Source organism: Schistocerca americana, chromosome 9 (genome assembly GCF_021461395.2).
Source record: "Schistocerca americana isolate TAMUIC-IGC-003095 chromosome 9, iqSchAmer2.1, whole genome shotgun sequence".
NCBI classification, from domain to species: domain Eukaryota; kingdom Metazoa; phylum Arthropoda; class Insecta; order Orthoptera; family Acrididae; genus Schistocerca; species Schistocerca americana.
The window spans coordinates 84,837,183-84,853,408 of NC_060127.1; the positions used below are offsets into that span (position 1 = coordinate 84,837,183).

The 16,226-nt window shown below is 44.4% G+C and overlaps 1 protein-coding gene across 1 annotated transcript in view; it reads right to left on the reverse strand.

The window, feature by feature from the left end:
• Positions 1-2,059: 2,059 nt before the first annotated feature.
• Positions 2,060-16,226, reverse strand: part of LOC124551088 — a 46,671-nt gene continuing 32,504 nt past the window's right edge. Inside the window, exons 4-6 of the mRNA XM_047126018.1 lie at positions 11,420-11,505; positions 7,186-7,339; positions 2,060-2,322 (exon numbers count right to left, since the gene is read on the reverse strand). Coding sequence (XP_046981974.1) covers positions 2,228-2,322; positions 7,186-7,339; positions 11,420-11,505 — 335 coding nt within the window. The 3' untranslated portion in view covers positions 2,060-2,227. The remainder of the gene's footprint in view (positions 2,323-7,185; positions 7,340-11,419; positions 11,506-16,226) is intronic.

Consider the following 16,226-nt stretch of genomic DNA (forward strand, 5'->3'; position numbering starts at 1 on the left):
GCTATGATTGCAAATTTTACCTTGAATTCCATCTTCAAGCGTATTTAAGCCCTCTAAATCTCTCCTGGCTATATAAATGAAATCATGCCTTGAGTGTGGTAGATCTGGCATCACCGACGTGAGGGCAGCATGACACGTCTTCAATCTCCGAGCTGTTGACCGACACTGCTACTTCCACTCAGACCTTGTCTCACAACAATACTTAGAATCGCGCTCCCACGTTTCGCCATCAGATTGTTACTATCGATATCTGAGTGCTTACACAATGCAAAGAATAGCTTTAAGTTGGATATATTGTTTTCAATGTAATGGAGAGTTCTGACACGCTCCTTACAATCTGTAACGGACGTACGTTTCAAGCAAAGATCTGTCATTGAGAGTCTTTTGGCGGGAAAGCAGAGCATCGCAGATATTCATAGGCATTTTCAGAATGTGTGCGGAGACCTAGCAGTGAACAAAGGCACGGTGAGTCGTTGGGCGAGACCTCTGTCATCATCGCAACAAGGTCCTGTAAACTTGTCCGATCTCTCGCGAGCCAGCTAGCCGCACACAGCTGTGACTTCTGCAATGTTGGAACGTGTGGACACTCTCATTCGATGGGATCGACGGATCACAACAAAACATCGCGCTGCTCAACTGGCTGTCTCTGTGCTGACACACTCGTCCATCAGATGGGGTGCTCAGATGATGTTTGGTTTGTGGAGCACTCAACTGCGTGGTCATCAGCATCCGTACAAAATTCAAATTTTGACACTGTCCAAATTTTGTCACAGTCCAAATTTTGACGCAATCCAATCTAGCCACTGTCACCAATGATGATGATGAGGATGAAATGATGAGGACAATGTAAACACCCAGTCCCCAGGCAGAGAAAATCCCCAACCCGGCTGAGAATCGGAGTCCGCAGCTCGTGGTCGTGCGGTAGCGTTCTCGCTTCCCACGCCCGGGTTCCCGGGTTCGATTCCCGGCGGGGTCAGGGATTTTCTCTGCCTCGTGATGACTGGGTGTTGTGTGACGTCCTTAGGTTAGTTAGGTTTAAGTAGTTCTAAGTTCTAGGGGACTCATGACCATAGATGTTAAGTCCCATAGTGCTCAGAGCCATTTGAACCATTTTTTTTGAGAATCGGACCGGGAACCCCGTGATGCAGGGACAGCAAATGGTGCTCTTAAGCGTATGCTATCCTCAGGTAATCGAAAAAACGACCTCAGCATATTCGTTGCCATGAAAATGCAAATGAACTTCTCCAGGAATATGCAAGACCTTATACAGGTCTGCATACACTAGAGAAGCTCACAAAACTTTATTGGATTGTTTGTTCTTCCTCACCCACCCTACAGCGTGGATCTCGCAACTTCTGGCTTCCATCTGTTTGATGCAACGAAGGATGCACTCCATGGGAATCATGCAGAGGCTATCAATGCAGCAAGATATTGGCTCTGACGTCGACCAGTAGGTTGGTATCATGTGGGCATGCAGGCCATTTCAGTAAGGTGGCGTAAAGCCGTCGCATTGAACGGAGATTATGTCGAAAAATTGTTTTGTAGCCAAAAGGGTGGGGAATAATATGTTGTATTGCAGTCCTGAATAAAGTCAACCTACATTCACAAAAAAAGTGTTGCATTGCTTGTTGGACGCCTCTTGTAGACTTCATTCAATCTTTTACATTACTTTTACTTATAAAAATTTGGAAAACAAATTTCTGTACCATACATATTGTTCCCTTATATGGTTCAAATGGCTCTAAGCAGTATGGGACTTAACATCTGAGGTCATCGGTCCCCTAGACTTAGAAATACTTAAACCTAACTAACCTAAGGATATCACACACATCCATGCCCGAGGCAGGATTCGAACCTGCGACCGTAGCAGCAGCGCGTTTCCGGACTGGAGCGCCTAGAACCACTCTGCCACAGCGGCCGACTTGTTCCCTTATACAAAGTCACCTGTAGTTTCTATACATTCATTATAACCGTTTAGAGTGTTTAAGCAATCACTTTAACTACAAGTGCTATTGGTGGCTGGTTATAGTCAATCAGCTATACAGTAAAACAACAATGATAGGTTTGTCACATAATGTTTATTAAAAAATATATACAAAGTTTGTTAGTGATAAATGTCGGTGTATGCATGAGAGACATGGCAAGGGGACAGCGCTGGAGAATGGACCATGCTGGATCACTGTCCAGCTGTCATCGCAGTCCTCAGGAGGAGGATACGGGGTGATGCTCAGTCGTCCTGTTGGGAGATCCTCCTGGCGATTCCAGTTCCTACCAGCTGGCGGTAGTAGCTGAACACCACCAGCAAACTGTAGGCTGCACCCACTGGAACACACACCACCAACATGCTGGTATTTGTCACACTCTAGACATGCCAATACTGCTAGCTCCCTTTTGGCATCAGATGCTGCTACACACCCAGCTCACTTTCTGGCACACAGCACTGCATTCTAGACACCAGAATACAATCAGCGAACAGTATGCAGTGCCCTGAGGAACGCATGCAACCTATTCCCTGGTATACGATGAGTGTGAGAGAAGTACTAATTTTTTATCTGCCAAAATTTTTATTTTTTTTTTCAAACATCAATATTTTCCGCTTCAAAGTAGTTTGCTTCGGCTGCTGTATACTGTTGGATTCATTGTCTTGGTAACTGCTCTGAAAGGCTTGAACTGGTAGGTCCTTTTACATGCCGGTCACATTCTTTCGTATGTTCTGTAGAGGCCTAAAATGACATCCTTTTAAGATATCTTTCTACTTTGGGGAAACAAAATCGCCACAAGATCTCAGATCAACTGCATAGTAGGGCATAGTATTTTACAGACTAGACTGCTGAATTCCACCGCCCATTGTACCTCCTGGCGTAAGTTATACTTAACAGTTGAATTCCACCAGCCTATTATAGACGGCACCCCTTAGAAAACACATGGTAGACCCTCTGGAATATGATACACAACAAAATTGAATACCACTACCCTCTTGTTGGCGATGCTAGCTGGAGCAGGTACAATAAACACTCTGGTACTGATCATGTAAAAATCTATCAACGTTCTTTTTTTGTCTTACTCTGAGTTTCATTTTGACGTTACTGTTGTCGTGTCCGAAACATGAGCATTTCTCTGGATTAAGGGAGTGCCTACACGGAGTCGGCTGCCCCAAGTGAGAGGGAATCTTGGCCTGACTGTGTCGTTGAAAGTCCCTTATTACAAAAGTTAAGGATTGGGATTAGTCCTGAATGACGAACCTTGATTGTTTTATAATTTCTGACTTTATTCAGAGGCTATCCTCAGCCTAGTATGCATCTGTTCTAAATGAGTTGTATCCACGAAAGACCAAGTCTTTGCAAATAGACGGCGGTTAACTAGCACCATTCGGTCTATTAAAGGACCTGTCAGTGCTAATCGCTTGTGCAGACACGGCAGGACACGCCTAAGTCATCAGCTACCCTGGCTGTTTCTGCCAATGCTGCTACCTGTCCACCTCCACTAGGACCTGCCTGCCCTGTCTATTCTCTGCTTCTCTGTGCTCTAACCGCCACGACTTCCTCTTCGGAACGTCTGCATCCGAGTTTTCCCTTCACCACCTGCCAGACTTGGCGATATGTTGTAGGGCCCTCGCCAACTCTTTATGTTTCTCAGGAAGTGCGGAAGGTGCCTGTTGTAAATGTTGCCCTGGACCTGCTATACGCTCTTCATGACGTACATATGCCCCTTCCATATCTTCTCTCGCTTAACTCTCTCTTGCTCTGAATGACATTTTACGGCTCACAGTGCTATTCCTTAAGTGTGGCTGCCGTCCCCATGGTGCCACCGACCAAAAACATTTCTTCTACGTAACATTAAGTATCTGTCATTTCAAGTAAGTCTCTTGTCGTGCTCTGGTGCTGTCTGCAGGCCTCGTAACTTTCCCCTTGTTATGGTCGTGAAGCTCTCCCCTGTTATTAATTCTTAAGACTTTGCCGTTATTTTCTTGACAAGGCACTTCGTCGATGTTTACTGCTCATGTTCTGTTCACACTGAATTCTATTGTGAAATTAACGACGTACGTGTGGTTTCTTGCAAAAGAGTGACTGAATGCTTTAGTCTTGTCAGGTGAAATAAATGAATAAATAAATTATGTAAAGCGCCAATCAGCAGTCTCAGTTTTGCTGGAGAAGGTAGAAAAATCGTGGATATTCGTGTCTGTGGGATTGCAATACATTCCTAGCGTTGAAACTGTGTCAGCACCTTACAGAAGACATATGTGCAGACATCAGTTGCATAGTCATGCTGGGGCATTGCGTAAAGCAAGGAGCATTTTTATTTGATCGCATCCAAACAATGGTAGAGTTTTCAGCCGAGGCAGTAAGTAGATTCGTATGGCCGTGCTACTGCCGTACCCCTCTGCCCTCTGGGAAGCCATGTGCTGAATACAAACACCTAAAATGGCTCCTTGCACCTTACCAGTTGCGTTTTCTTCCACGATCTCCACAGAAACCATTGAAAACTACGACACAAATGTCCAACCTATTGCCCGCATCTCGTGGTTGTGCGGTAGCGTTCTCGCTTCCCACGCCCGGGTTCCCGGGTTCGATTCCCGGCGGGGTCAGGGATTTTCTCTGCCTCGTGATGGCTGGGTGTTGTGTGCTGTCCTTAGGTTAGTTAGGTTTAAGTAGTTCTAAGTTCTAGGGGACTGATGACCATAGATGTTAAGTCCCATAGTGCTCAGAGCCATTTGAACCATTTGTCCAACCTATTACAAAATGACCAATGTCCAGTGTGAAGAGGAGGAGACAGTTTTGGTTGTACACCTCCACAGATGTTCTCCATCTATAAACATGACCTCTAGTAGGTAACTGTGTAGACATACATCCATAGGACCCCATTATAGGTTTGCATTAGTCAGTAGTCCACTTTCTTACACCTGACAGACCACTGAAGCCTCCATCTCATAGAAAACTGTGTACTGAGAGGTTTAGCAAACGCACAGGAATGGACAACATAGTATGAACTCAATACAGTCAGTTTAGGATATTATAGAATCTTAATAATTTTAAAACTACATGCTTGGATCATCCTTTGTAGACAACTTCATTTGGCACATATCTTGTACGCTGTGACAAGTCATAACACATGTTTCGTAAGTTATGAGCTCACCCCCTTAAAGGAGCACTGTAATTGGTGTAGAACTAGGAATACCTACTGACAGTCACATAGTCATCTACACCGACAGCAGCAGAGCGTTGTGTATGTGCCAACCGCATGTACAGAATCAGTACAGTAAGATGTGTAGACGTGGAGACATAACAGAATGGCATGGATGTGCTGAAGTCCTCACCGTGAATGAAGCTGCTATATTTGTTGGTGTACCAAGATGGACTGCCCAGTTTGTCTACCACGAATGGTCCAACACTCACTGACATGTAACATGGCATAAGAGCAGATATGGATGGTACAGAACTAACATGAGAAGATCATTTCAACCACCACCATCACACCAGTTATGTGTGTGTGCCAGTCGCTTCTGTAAGATCAGCATAGTAAAATGGGTAGATGTGGAGATGTAACAGAGTGGCATGGATGTGCCGAAGTCCTCACTGTGAATGAAGCTGCCATATTTGTTAGTGTGACAAGATGAACTACCCATTGTGTCTACAATGAATGGTCCAACACTCACCGCCATGTAACATGGCATAAGAGTACATGTGGATGGTAGAGAACTAACATCAGAGGATCATTTCAACCACCACCACCACACCAGCTATGTGTGTGTGCCAGTCGTTTCTGTGGGATCAGCACAGTAAAATGGGCAGATGCGGAGATGTAACAGAGTGGCATGGATGTGCCGATGTCCTCAATGTGAATGAAGCTGCCATATTTGTTGGTGTAAAATCACAAACTGCCCAAGAGTGTCTACAACGAATGGTGCAACACTCACTGCCATTTAACATGGCTTAAAAACAGATGTGGATGGTGTAGATCTGGTACCAGAAGGTCATATCACCACCACAGCACCAGTGTATGTGTGCTAATCCCTTCTATGGGATGAGTGCAGTAACATGTAGAGATGTAACAGAATGGCACGGATGTGACGAAGTCTCACTGTGAATGAAATTGCCATATTTGTCAGTGTACCAATACAGATAGCCCAGAGTGTCTACAACGAATGCTGCAATATTCACTGCCACGTAACATGACATAAGAACAGATGTGGATGGTGTGGATCTGGTACCAGAACGTCATATCAGCCACCATCAACACAACACCAGTCTATATGTGCTAATCCCTTCTATGGGATGAGTGCAGTAAGATGTGTATATGTAGAGATGTAACAGAATGGTATGGGTATGCCAAAGTCTCACTGTGAATGAAAGTGCCATATTTGTTAGTGTACAAACACAGACTTCCCAGAGTGTCTACAATGAATGCTGCAATACTCACCGTCATGTAACATGACATAAGAACATATGTGGATGGTGTAGATCTGGTACCAGAAGGTCGTATTACCACCATCACCACACAGCACCAGTGTATATGTGCTAATCCCTTCTATGGGATGAGCGCAGTAAGACGTGTAGATGTAGAGATGCAGTAGAATGGCATGGATGTGCCAAAGTCTCACTGTGAATGAAGTTGCCGTATTTGTTAGTGTACCGGCACAGACTGCTCAGAGTGCCTACAACGAATGGTGCAACACTGACTGCCATGTAACATGGCATAATAACAGATGTCGATGGTGTAGAAATGGTACCTGATGGTCATATCACCACCATCACCATTGCACCAGTGTATACGTGCTAATCCCTTCTATGGGGCCAACACAGTAAGATGCATAGACATGGAGATGAAAATGAATGGCATGGCCGTGTCGGTGTCCACATTGTAATTGCTGGATTTGCTGGTGTTTCAATGCGGACTGCCCAGTGCATCCATGAGAACTGGTGTACCACATGCTGTTACGTAGCATGGCGTAAGATCGGCGACCAGCTGTGGGATCGTCTTGCTATAAATCTCTGTCTTCACGAAAGCTTTCGTGCCACACGAAACCACGACTTTTCTTGAAAGTGCCTCGCCTGCATATGCTTGCTTAATCATCGTTTACGTTTCTCTAGGGCTTTTCCCGAGCTTAATGCAGAACTTAATGTTTGCTTATCACTTTTTCTTACACCTACGGTAAAGTGTATAAGGGTAATAAGAGAGCGAACGCACCTGTTAGGACGACCGCTACGGAGAGCAGGATGAAGCCTCCAATAACGAAGTCGACGTAGAAGAAGGTGCCGACTATGACGATCTGCAGCAGCGTGCGGCTACACGTCGTACCGAAGAAGCCAAACAGCCAGATGAGCACGTGGCGCGCGGAGTCCTGCGGCAAGACAGAGGAGCGTCCACTTCACTGGTGCAGCTTGAGCAATGCTCGCCGCTCAACAGTGGTTGTTACGAGGGTTATAATCACTGCTTTTACAGAAACTACAAAGAGAAGAAATCATTTTATTCATTATATCCGTAGTGACTAAAAGAAGGGATCGATTGGTGGGACAAGTTCCAAGGCATCAAGGGATCACCAATTTATTATTCGAGGGAAGTGTGGAGGATAAAAATCGTAGAGGGAGGCGAAGAGGTGAATACACTAAACAGAATCAAAAGGATGTAGGTTGAAGTAGGTACTGGGAGATGAAGGAGCTTGCACAGGATAGAGTAGCATGGAGAGCTGCATCAAACCAGTCTATGAACTGAAGACCACAAAAATAACATCCATAGTGGATGACGAACTGCGACCGTCATTTAAACTGACGATCTACGTATGTGGATACTATATGCAGCAAGTTCCTTTTTTTTAATTTAATACGATTTTTTGTTCCATTAAGTAGTTTTCCACTCACTGCAGGCTCATTGTGATTTGGAGGTCCAATTGAAACATTGTTTTTGGAGTATAGGGTCGTGGTGATGTCGGGAATAACGGAAATTTAGGTATGAGTTAACGAAATGTGCACGGAAGGAAAAAATGATTATGTTTTAGGATACTGAAGTTAATAAATCAATCAAGAAGGCTAGAGAGTAGTGGGCAGATAAGCAAATTGCTGGCATCCCACTTAAACAGTGAATGAACGTCATTCAGCTCCAGTATGATGTACAGTCGTGGACAAAACGAGCGAGACCCCTCGCCTTTTCGTTATGCTGATCCGCACAGCTTTAAAGTTTGCTACACAGCATAACAGGCAAGGCGACGAAGTGCCAACATAATATACACAGGCGTGAAATTGAAAAACTATACGAACTTTTTCAGACTGTTTTCAATCATGTGTAAGACTATATTAATGCCGATTAGTGTGTTAAACGCAACACTTAAATATAAGATATAAATGAAAGAAGAAACGCTAATTAATATGAACTGTACTAATAAAAATGAATTTTAGCTTATCGAGATAACGTAACTCTTTTAGTAAGACAAAGTACCCCAGATCGTAACGAATTAGCAAAATATTATGCGCATTCAGTGTCACACTTAAGTCAATTCAATTATTGACAGAAGCGGAAAAAGTAGGCAGTTACAAGTATGAAATTCTACAAGAGTTTCATATTGACATCCACAGGGCACCCGTACAGAATAAAGGTAGCAATAAAACGTATTGTGGGCGCGAGAATTTCTTAAAATTGCTTTACTGATAGTCAATCTGCCTTCATCGAGGTTAGAACCGAAAACAAACCAGACCTCCCTTGCAGTACCAAACATCTTTCACTACGCTATCAGACAACCCAGGCAAACAGCCCTCTGTTATTACCCCAGACATGAATAAGCCGGCAATTTCGCAATGAAAATGGCAAAATGATCTGCAGTTTCTGTTCCATAGAGCTTTCTGGACTCAAAAACATGAATTTCCTACCTTTATGTCACCGCTTATATGACAATCATTCGGGATGTTTATCAAATTAATAAAATACTGATATTAGCGAGTAAATTTAGTAGGATAATTCTGAACCACCCCTGGAAATAAACGGCGACATAGCTGGCAAACGTATCCTACAATGTTTCGAATTCTCCATTAGACTCGGCACAGCCAGAAAACGTTCATTAGCCCAGGTGTTTCTTAAGCTAACTAGCAATGGGAATGGTCGCACTTCTAAAACGCGGTGGCATTAATACTGGGATCTGAATTACCACGTGTATTGGCAAATGGATTTTATTTGCATTCCTGTAAACGTGATTTGGATCGAAAGCTTGGCTGCGATTAAAATGCCTGATGTATCGACTGCAACTAGAACATTTCGAATAAAGAGTAGGGGGAATTATATCTATGCGGCCCTCATCCTCAGTAACTGTCGTAGCTATTTTCGTTGTTAGGATTTCGTCACACGGTTCGCGCGGCTCCCCCCCCCCACCCCACCCCACCCCACCCCCACCCCCCACCCCCCCTGGGCCGCCGTCGGAGGTTCGAGTCCTCCCTCGGGCATGGGTGTGTGTGTTATCGTTACCGTGAGTTAGTTTAAGTTAGATTAAGTAGTGTGTAAGCCTAGAGACTGATGGCCTCAGCAGTTTGGTCCCATAGGAACTTAACAATTTTTTTTTAAGTAACTGACGACAGCAGAAGTATATAAGCTAAAGAGGCCAAGCGCAAGAAATGCTTAAAGAGATACATGTTAAGATCAAATATAAATTTAAGTGTGGGGAAGTCTTTTCTACTGGTGTCGGTCTGGAGTGAAGCCTTGTATGGAAGCAGAAAGTGGACAACAAACTTGTGTAGACGAGAAGAGAATACAAGCTGTTGAAATGTGGTGTTGCTGCTAAATTTTGAAGACTGGATGGGTAGATGGGGTAACTAATTTAGAGGTACTGAATGAAGGAAGAAGCTTAGTGGCACATTACATTGGGCTGTAAGAAATCATCTCTGCGGATTGAAGACTGGAAAAATAACAAGTGTTTTCGATTATATCTCCGACTACAGCCAGCATTCCGTTTTGGCCATGTGTATATTTTCCGTTAGACTGTGTCATCATTCCACAATTGTGCTTACAATTTGCCGTCTTCCCGAATATTGTAGCGAACCACGAAGACTAAAGGATCTACATGAAATGTATTTGCAGTTGCGATTATTGAGATCAATCAGCTGTACAATCGAATGACGACAATGAAAATTTTACCGGACCGGGACTCGAACCTGGATTTCCCGCTTATCGCGAGCGGTCGCCTTACTATTTAGCTATCCGAGCACGACTCAAGTTTGTTTTCACTTTGTTCGTTGTTGATCGTTGTGTTTGGTCGTTGCGGATGTCACATGACATCCAGTCAAGTTCGTTTGTTGATCCTTCCACTCAGTTTTTTATTACAGATGCCAACCGGCTCTCTGACCGAACACGCTGAGCTACCGTGTCGGCATCGGCCAGAACCAAACTTCCATATGTCGTTAACCATGTGTCTACAACCTGTAATCGTACATCCATTACGTATATTACCGTACAGGGGAGACATTTTACTCGAAGCCGGCCGCGGTGGTCTAGCGGTTCTAGGCGCTCAGTCCGGAGCCGCGCGGCTGCTACGGTCGCAGGTTCGAATCCTGCCTCGGGCATGGATGTTTGTGATGTCCTTAGGTTAGTTAGGTTTAAGTAGTTCTAAGTTCTAGGGGACTGATGACCACAGATGTTAAGTCCCATAGTGCTCAGAGCCATTTGAACCATTTCTTTACTCGAAAGCCGCTTGCCCGGTATCGACGGGTAAATACGATATTGGTGCCTGTGTTACGCATGTCCGAAGGAGCTTTGCATCGTAATTCGGAATAAGAAAGGTGCTGCAGCATCATACGAAAAGATCTCGTCAAAGGATCTGCTCCACTGGAGCTAAAAACAGGAGGAAGTTAGTGGCAAGGAAAGACTGTTGTCAAGCTTACAAATGATTCCAGCAATAAGTACAATAACGATGATCATCATTCTGGATTTATTCCCAATTGTAGGAAGTTACCACCTTTATAGCAACACGTTTCAAACGTTTCTGCCGGCCGCTGTGGCCGAGCGGTTCTAGGCGCTTCAGTCCAGAACCGTGATGCTGCTACGGTCGCAGGTTCGAATCCTGTCTCAGGCGTGGATGTGTGTGATGTCCTCAGGTTAGATAGTTTTAAGTAGTTCTGAGTCTAGGGGACTGATGACCCCAGATGTTAAGTCCCATAGCGCTTAGAGTCATTTAAACCGAACGATTCCAGTCTCTGTTTCTGGTGCTACGGAAGAATGTTCTGTGACAAGTAGAGAGATAATGTATTGAATAAAGAAGGGTTATAATCAACAGGTCACGAATCTCCTTACATGACATACTGTATTAATGGGACTTCTGTCACGGTACTCAGGAGTGGTTAAGTTGGTGCTGAATGTGCCCTAAAGGGCATTAGAATATGCAAAAAGTGTCATATCAAAGCTGGTGGTTGTAGTAGGTATGTGGAAGAGAGTTGTAAGATCTTACCTTATTGGCTGCGAACATGAGCAGTATGTTGAGGATGAAGTTGATCGTCTCCGTGATGCTGAGTAGTATCATGCACCACCTCCAGACTGCAAACAAAAACATGTTTCTGTGAGCAAACAGATCGCTGGCCCGTCTTAAAGGCGGTTTTGAGAAACTTTACACAGTTATCGTGAAGTGGTTAAAATTTCTGGTACAAAAGCTGTTAATGGGCTATAAGGATGGTGAAGACTTCTGCACGTGAATAAACATATGGAAGATACACGCTAGTCATGGTATCCTGGACTTCTATCAATGGAATACATAGCCATAAAAATCGGACGGGTGTTTGACTGAAATTAATTACGAGTAATATGTTGCATTGTTAGCGTTCCAAAGAGGCAGTAGATTCTAGATACCTGTTAGTTATTTAACAGTTTCCACGTACGCTGTGAAGTACAGAGAAAGCTACGAAGTAGTTCACATGACAATAACAATTTGTCTGTGAAGTGATAAACTTATTGGTGGATGTCTGCGCTCAAGACTTATTCTGGGTTATATACTTTTGTTTCGGAATTTAATCTTTGACCACAGATATAGCAATGTGCAATTATGTTACTTCGACCCTTACAGTAAACATATACCCACAAATAACTAGATTTCTGTCTTTTATTCATTGCTGCTACACGCAAAATTAAAGAAAACGAATGTAACAAAATTTGTGTCGTTTTCCCGTTGCTATCGAACGACAGTGAAAACTCTTCTACATAATTCATGGGCTTTAGTGCATAACTTATTATTTGCTTCATAAGTATTACTCACAAGCGATGTTAAACTAATACCTTTACTATCGCCTATGCCTAGAGCGAAATGCGTTATCAGAGAAAAGGTGATGCACGCCGGTGTGCAAAACTTATGGACGAAGTAACTTCCGCAAGATATGTCGCTGGAAGGAAACATAGCTCGATGAAATTTGTACCATACATAGAAAGAACTGCTGCAGTGTAATACAGAAGGTAACGGAAAGACATACGCACTGAGACGAACAGAAATGACCCTCTTATTCTGAGACAATCGATACACTGAAGTCAAGCGATTTATGACGTTCCCCCTAAGATTGCAAAAGGTGAGACATGATTCTTAACAGAATGTGTGAACACCACAGGCAGCAGTGTATGCACTGAAATGTGCTGCCAAGCTGGCCATAAGCACGGCAAGGAGTTCTATAGGAGGAGTTCCATCCCTCCGTCAGCGCGGTTCGACTGCTGCATGGCCGTCGGTACGCCTCTCCAATGCATCCCTCATGTGCTCCGTGGGTTTCAAATCGAGGGAACGGGTAGGTGAATCTATTCGCTGAATATCCTCTCTCTCCAACAGCCGGTCCGCATGCCCGGTTTGTTGCTCATTGTCATCCGTAAACACGAAGTCAAGACTGGATGCCCCCCACCCCACCCCCTCCCCACCAAAATACGCATATAGGGAAGTATTGCAGTGTCACAATAAAGTTGAGCTGTGGCAGTATCGTGTTCAAAGATTTGGAGGTCAGTACGTCGATGCAAGATTATACCTCCCCATATACACTACTGGCCACTAAAATTGCTACACCAAGAAGAAATGCAGATGATAAATGGGTATTCATTGGACAAATATATTATACTAGAACTGACATGTGATTACATTTTCACGCCATTTAGGTGCATAGATCCTGAAAATCAGTACCCAAAACAACCACCTCTGGCCATAATAACGGCCTTGATACACCTGGGCATTGAGTCAAACAAAGCTTGGATGGCTGCCCATGCAGCTTCTACACGATACCACAGTTCATCAAGACTAGTGACTGGCGTATTGTGACGAGCCAGTTGCTCGGCCACCATCGACCAGACGTTTTCAATTGGTGATAGATCTGGAGAATGTGCTGGTCAGGGCAGCAGTCGAGCATTTTCTGTATCCAGAAAGACCCGTACAGGACCTGCAACATGCGGTCGTGCATTATCCTGTTGAAATGTAGGGTTTCGCAGGGATCGAATGAAGGGTAGAGCCACGGGTGGTAACACATCTGAAATGTAACATCCACTGTTCAAAGTGCCGTCAATGCGAACAAGAGGTGACCCAGACGTGTAACCAATGGCACCCCATACCAACACGCCGGATGATACGCCAGTATGGCGATGACAAATACACGCTTCCAATGTGCGTTCACTGCGATGTCACCAAACACGGATGCGACCATCATGATGCTGTAAACAGAACTTGGATTCATCCGAAAAAGTGACGCTTTGCCATTCGTGCACCCAGGTTCGTCGTTGAGTACACCATCGCAGGCGCTCCTGTCTGTGATGCAGCGTCAAGGGTAACCGCAGCCATGGTCTCCGAGCTGATAGTTCATTCTGCTGCAAACGTCGTCGAACTGTTCGTGCTGATGGTTGTCGTCTTGCAAACGTCCCCGTCTGTGAACTCAGGGATCGAGACGTGGCTGCACGATCCGTTACAGCCCTGCGTATAAGATGCCTGTCATCTCGACTGCTAGTCATACAAGGCCGCTGGGATCCAGCACGGCGTTCCGTATTTCCCTCCTCAACCCACCGGTTTCATATTCTGCTAACAGTTATTGGATCTCGACCAACGCGAGCAGCGATGTCGCGATACGATAAACCGCAATCGCGATAGGCTACAATCCGACCTTTATCGAAGCCGGAAACGTGATAGTACGCATTTCTCCTCCTTACACGAGGCATCACAACAACATTTCACCAGGCAACGTCGGTCAACTGCTGTTTGTGTATGAGAAATCGGTTGGAAACTTTTCTCATGTCAGCACGTTGTAGGTGTCGCCAGCGGGGCCAACCTTGTGTAAATGCTCTGAAAAGCTAATCATTTGTACATCACAGCATCTTCTTCCTGTCGCTTAAATTTCGCGTCTGTAGCACTTCATCTTCGTGGTGTAGCAATTTTAATGGCCAGTAGTGTAATAATTACTACCCTGCAACAAGACTGTTTCTTCATCGAATATTACTTTGTTTCTAAACATTACGACTAGTTCGTAATGGATCTGCACTGCTAGCACCAGCACGGCACGGTAGTCGGTCGGCGTTACGTCCATCTTCGGTAGACGGCATCTTGTACACAACGGCAGGGAACTTAACTTCATCACAGCTCAGCCAAGTAGCACGAAATGTTTTTAAATTATATACACAAACCTTCCTCGTGAACCACTCTATCTTTCACTAAAAACCTGATCAAAACACCTAACGTAGTTCCTGGCATTGTTGACGGATTACGAATGCAGTTTAAGTTTCTAAGAGCAATAAAATTTTTGTGGTATAACTTAAAACTAAGAGTTTTTTCGATTTTTTTTTCTTTATAAGAATCTAGGGGCATGGTTGGGAAGAAGAGAAATTTGTTAACATCGAGTATAGATTTAAGTGTCAAAGTCGTTTCTAAAAGGATTTGTATGGAGTGTAGCCATGCATGGGAGTGAAACGTGGGCGATAAATAGTTTAGACAGGAAGAGAATAGAATCTTTTGAAATGTGGTGCTACAGAAGAATGCTGAAGATTAGATGGGTAGATTACGTAACTAATGAGGAGGTATTGAATAGAATTGGGGAGAAGAGAAATTTGTGGCACAACTTGACTAGAAGAACGGATCGGTTGGTAGGACATATTCTGAGACGTCAAGAGATCGCCAATTTAGTATTGGAGGGCAGTGTGGAGGGTAAAAATCGTAGAGAGAGACCAAGAGATGAATACACTAAGCAGATTCAGAAGGATGTAGGCTGCAGTAGGTACTGGGAGATGAAGAAACTTGCACAGGGTAGAGTAGCATGGAGAGCTGCATCAAACCAAGTCTCTGGACTGAAGACCACAGCAACAACAACATGTGCACGGGGAAGCCTTGCTTGGTACCAAATTTCATAATTATAAATCAGTGGGAAGTTCTATGTAGGTTTTGATAAGTGATGTCGCGAGTTTCAATAAATGGCTGTATCTTTCGATTGTACTGAATTTGAAGTTTCGAGCTCTTACACTGCAAAGGGACCGTAGTGCCGAGTATTAGATATTCAATTTGATACCTCCTCAATTTCAGTTTGATACTTCTACATGTTTCTGAGAAAAAAGGGTCTTAGTAGTCGGCAGACAGACGGACAACAAGTGTTTCTTCCTTATGGACTGAGGTATGGAAGTGGTCACAGAATTAAACTGAGGTGACAATAGTCATGGGATACCTGCTAATATCTCGTCAGACATCCTTTAGACTTGCATGGTGCAGGAGCTCGACGTGGGATGGACTCAAAAGGTCGTTGGAAGTCCCCTGCATAAGTATTGAGCCATGCTGTCTCTATAGCTACCCATAATTGCGAAAGCGTTGCCGGTGGAGGATTTTGTGCACGAACAGATCTCTCCATTATGTCTTACAAATGTGCGGTGAGATTCAAGTCGGGCGATCTGCGTGGCCAAACCATTCGCTCGAACTGTCCAGAATGTTCATCAAACTAAATGCGGACATTTATGACCCACTGACATAGCGCATTGTCGTCTGTGACGGTATAAACCCCCGTTACTAGATGAATATTTCTAGTATGAAAGGATTGCTTTGTGGACAGCGAGCGCTCTACATGGTGCGCGATTCGCGGAAGCGCGTGGCGCGTTCGCGCGTGATTTGCAACGGTCGCCGGGCTGCCACGTCGCCCGCAGCTTGGGGATTGTGTGGTTTTTCGCGCATTACTCGAAAACTATGTAACTTACGGTGAAGAGCGATGCGGTAGTGGATTGGATCAGCAATATGCACCTTCTGAAAGATAGATCTTTATTTCAAGTCACGAGACGCA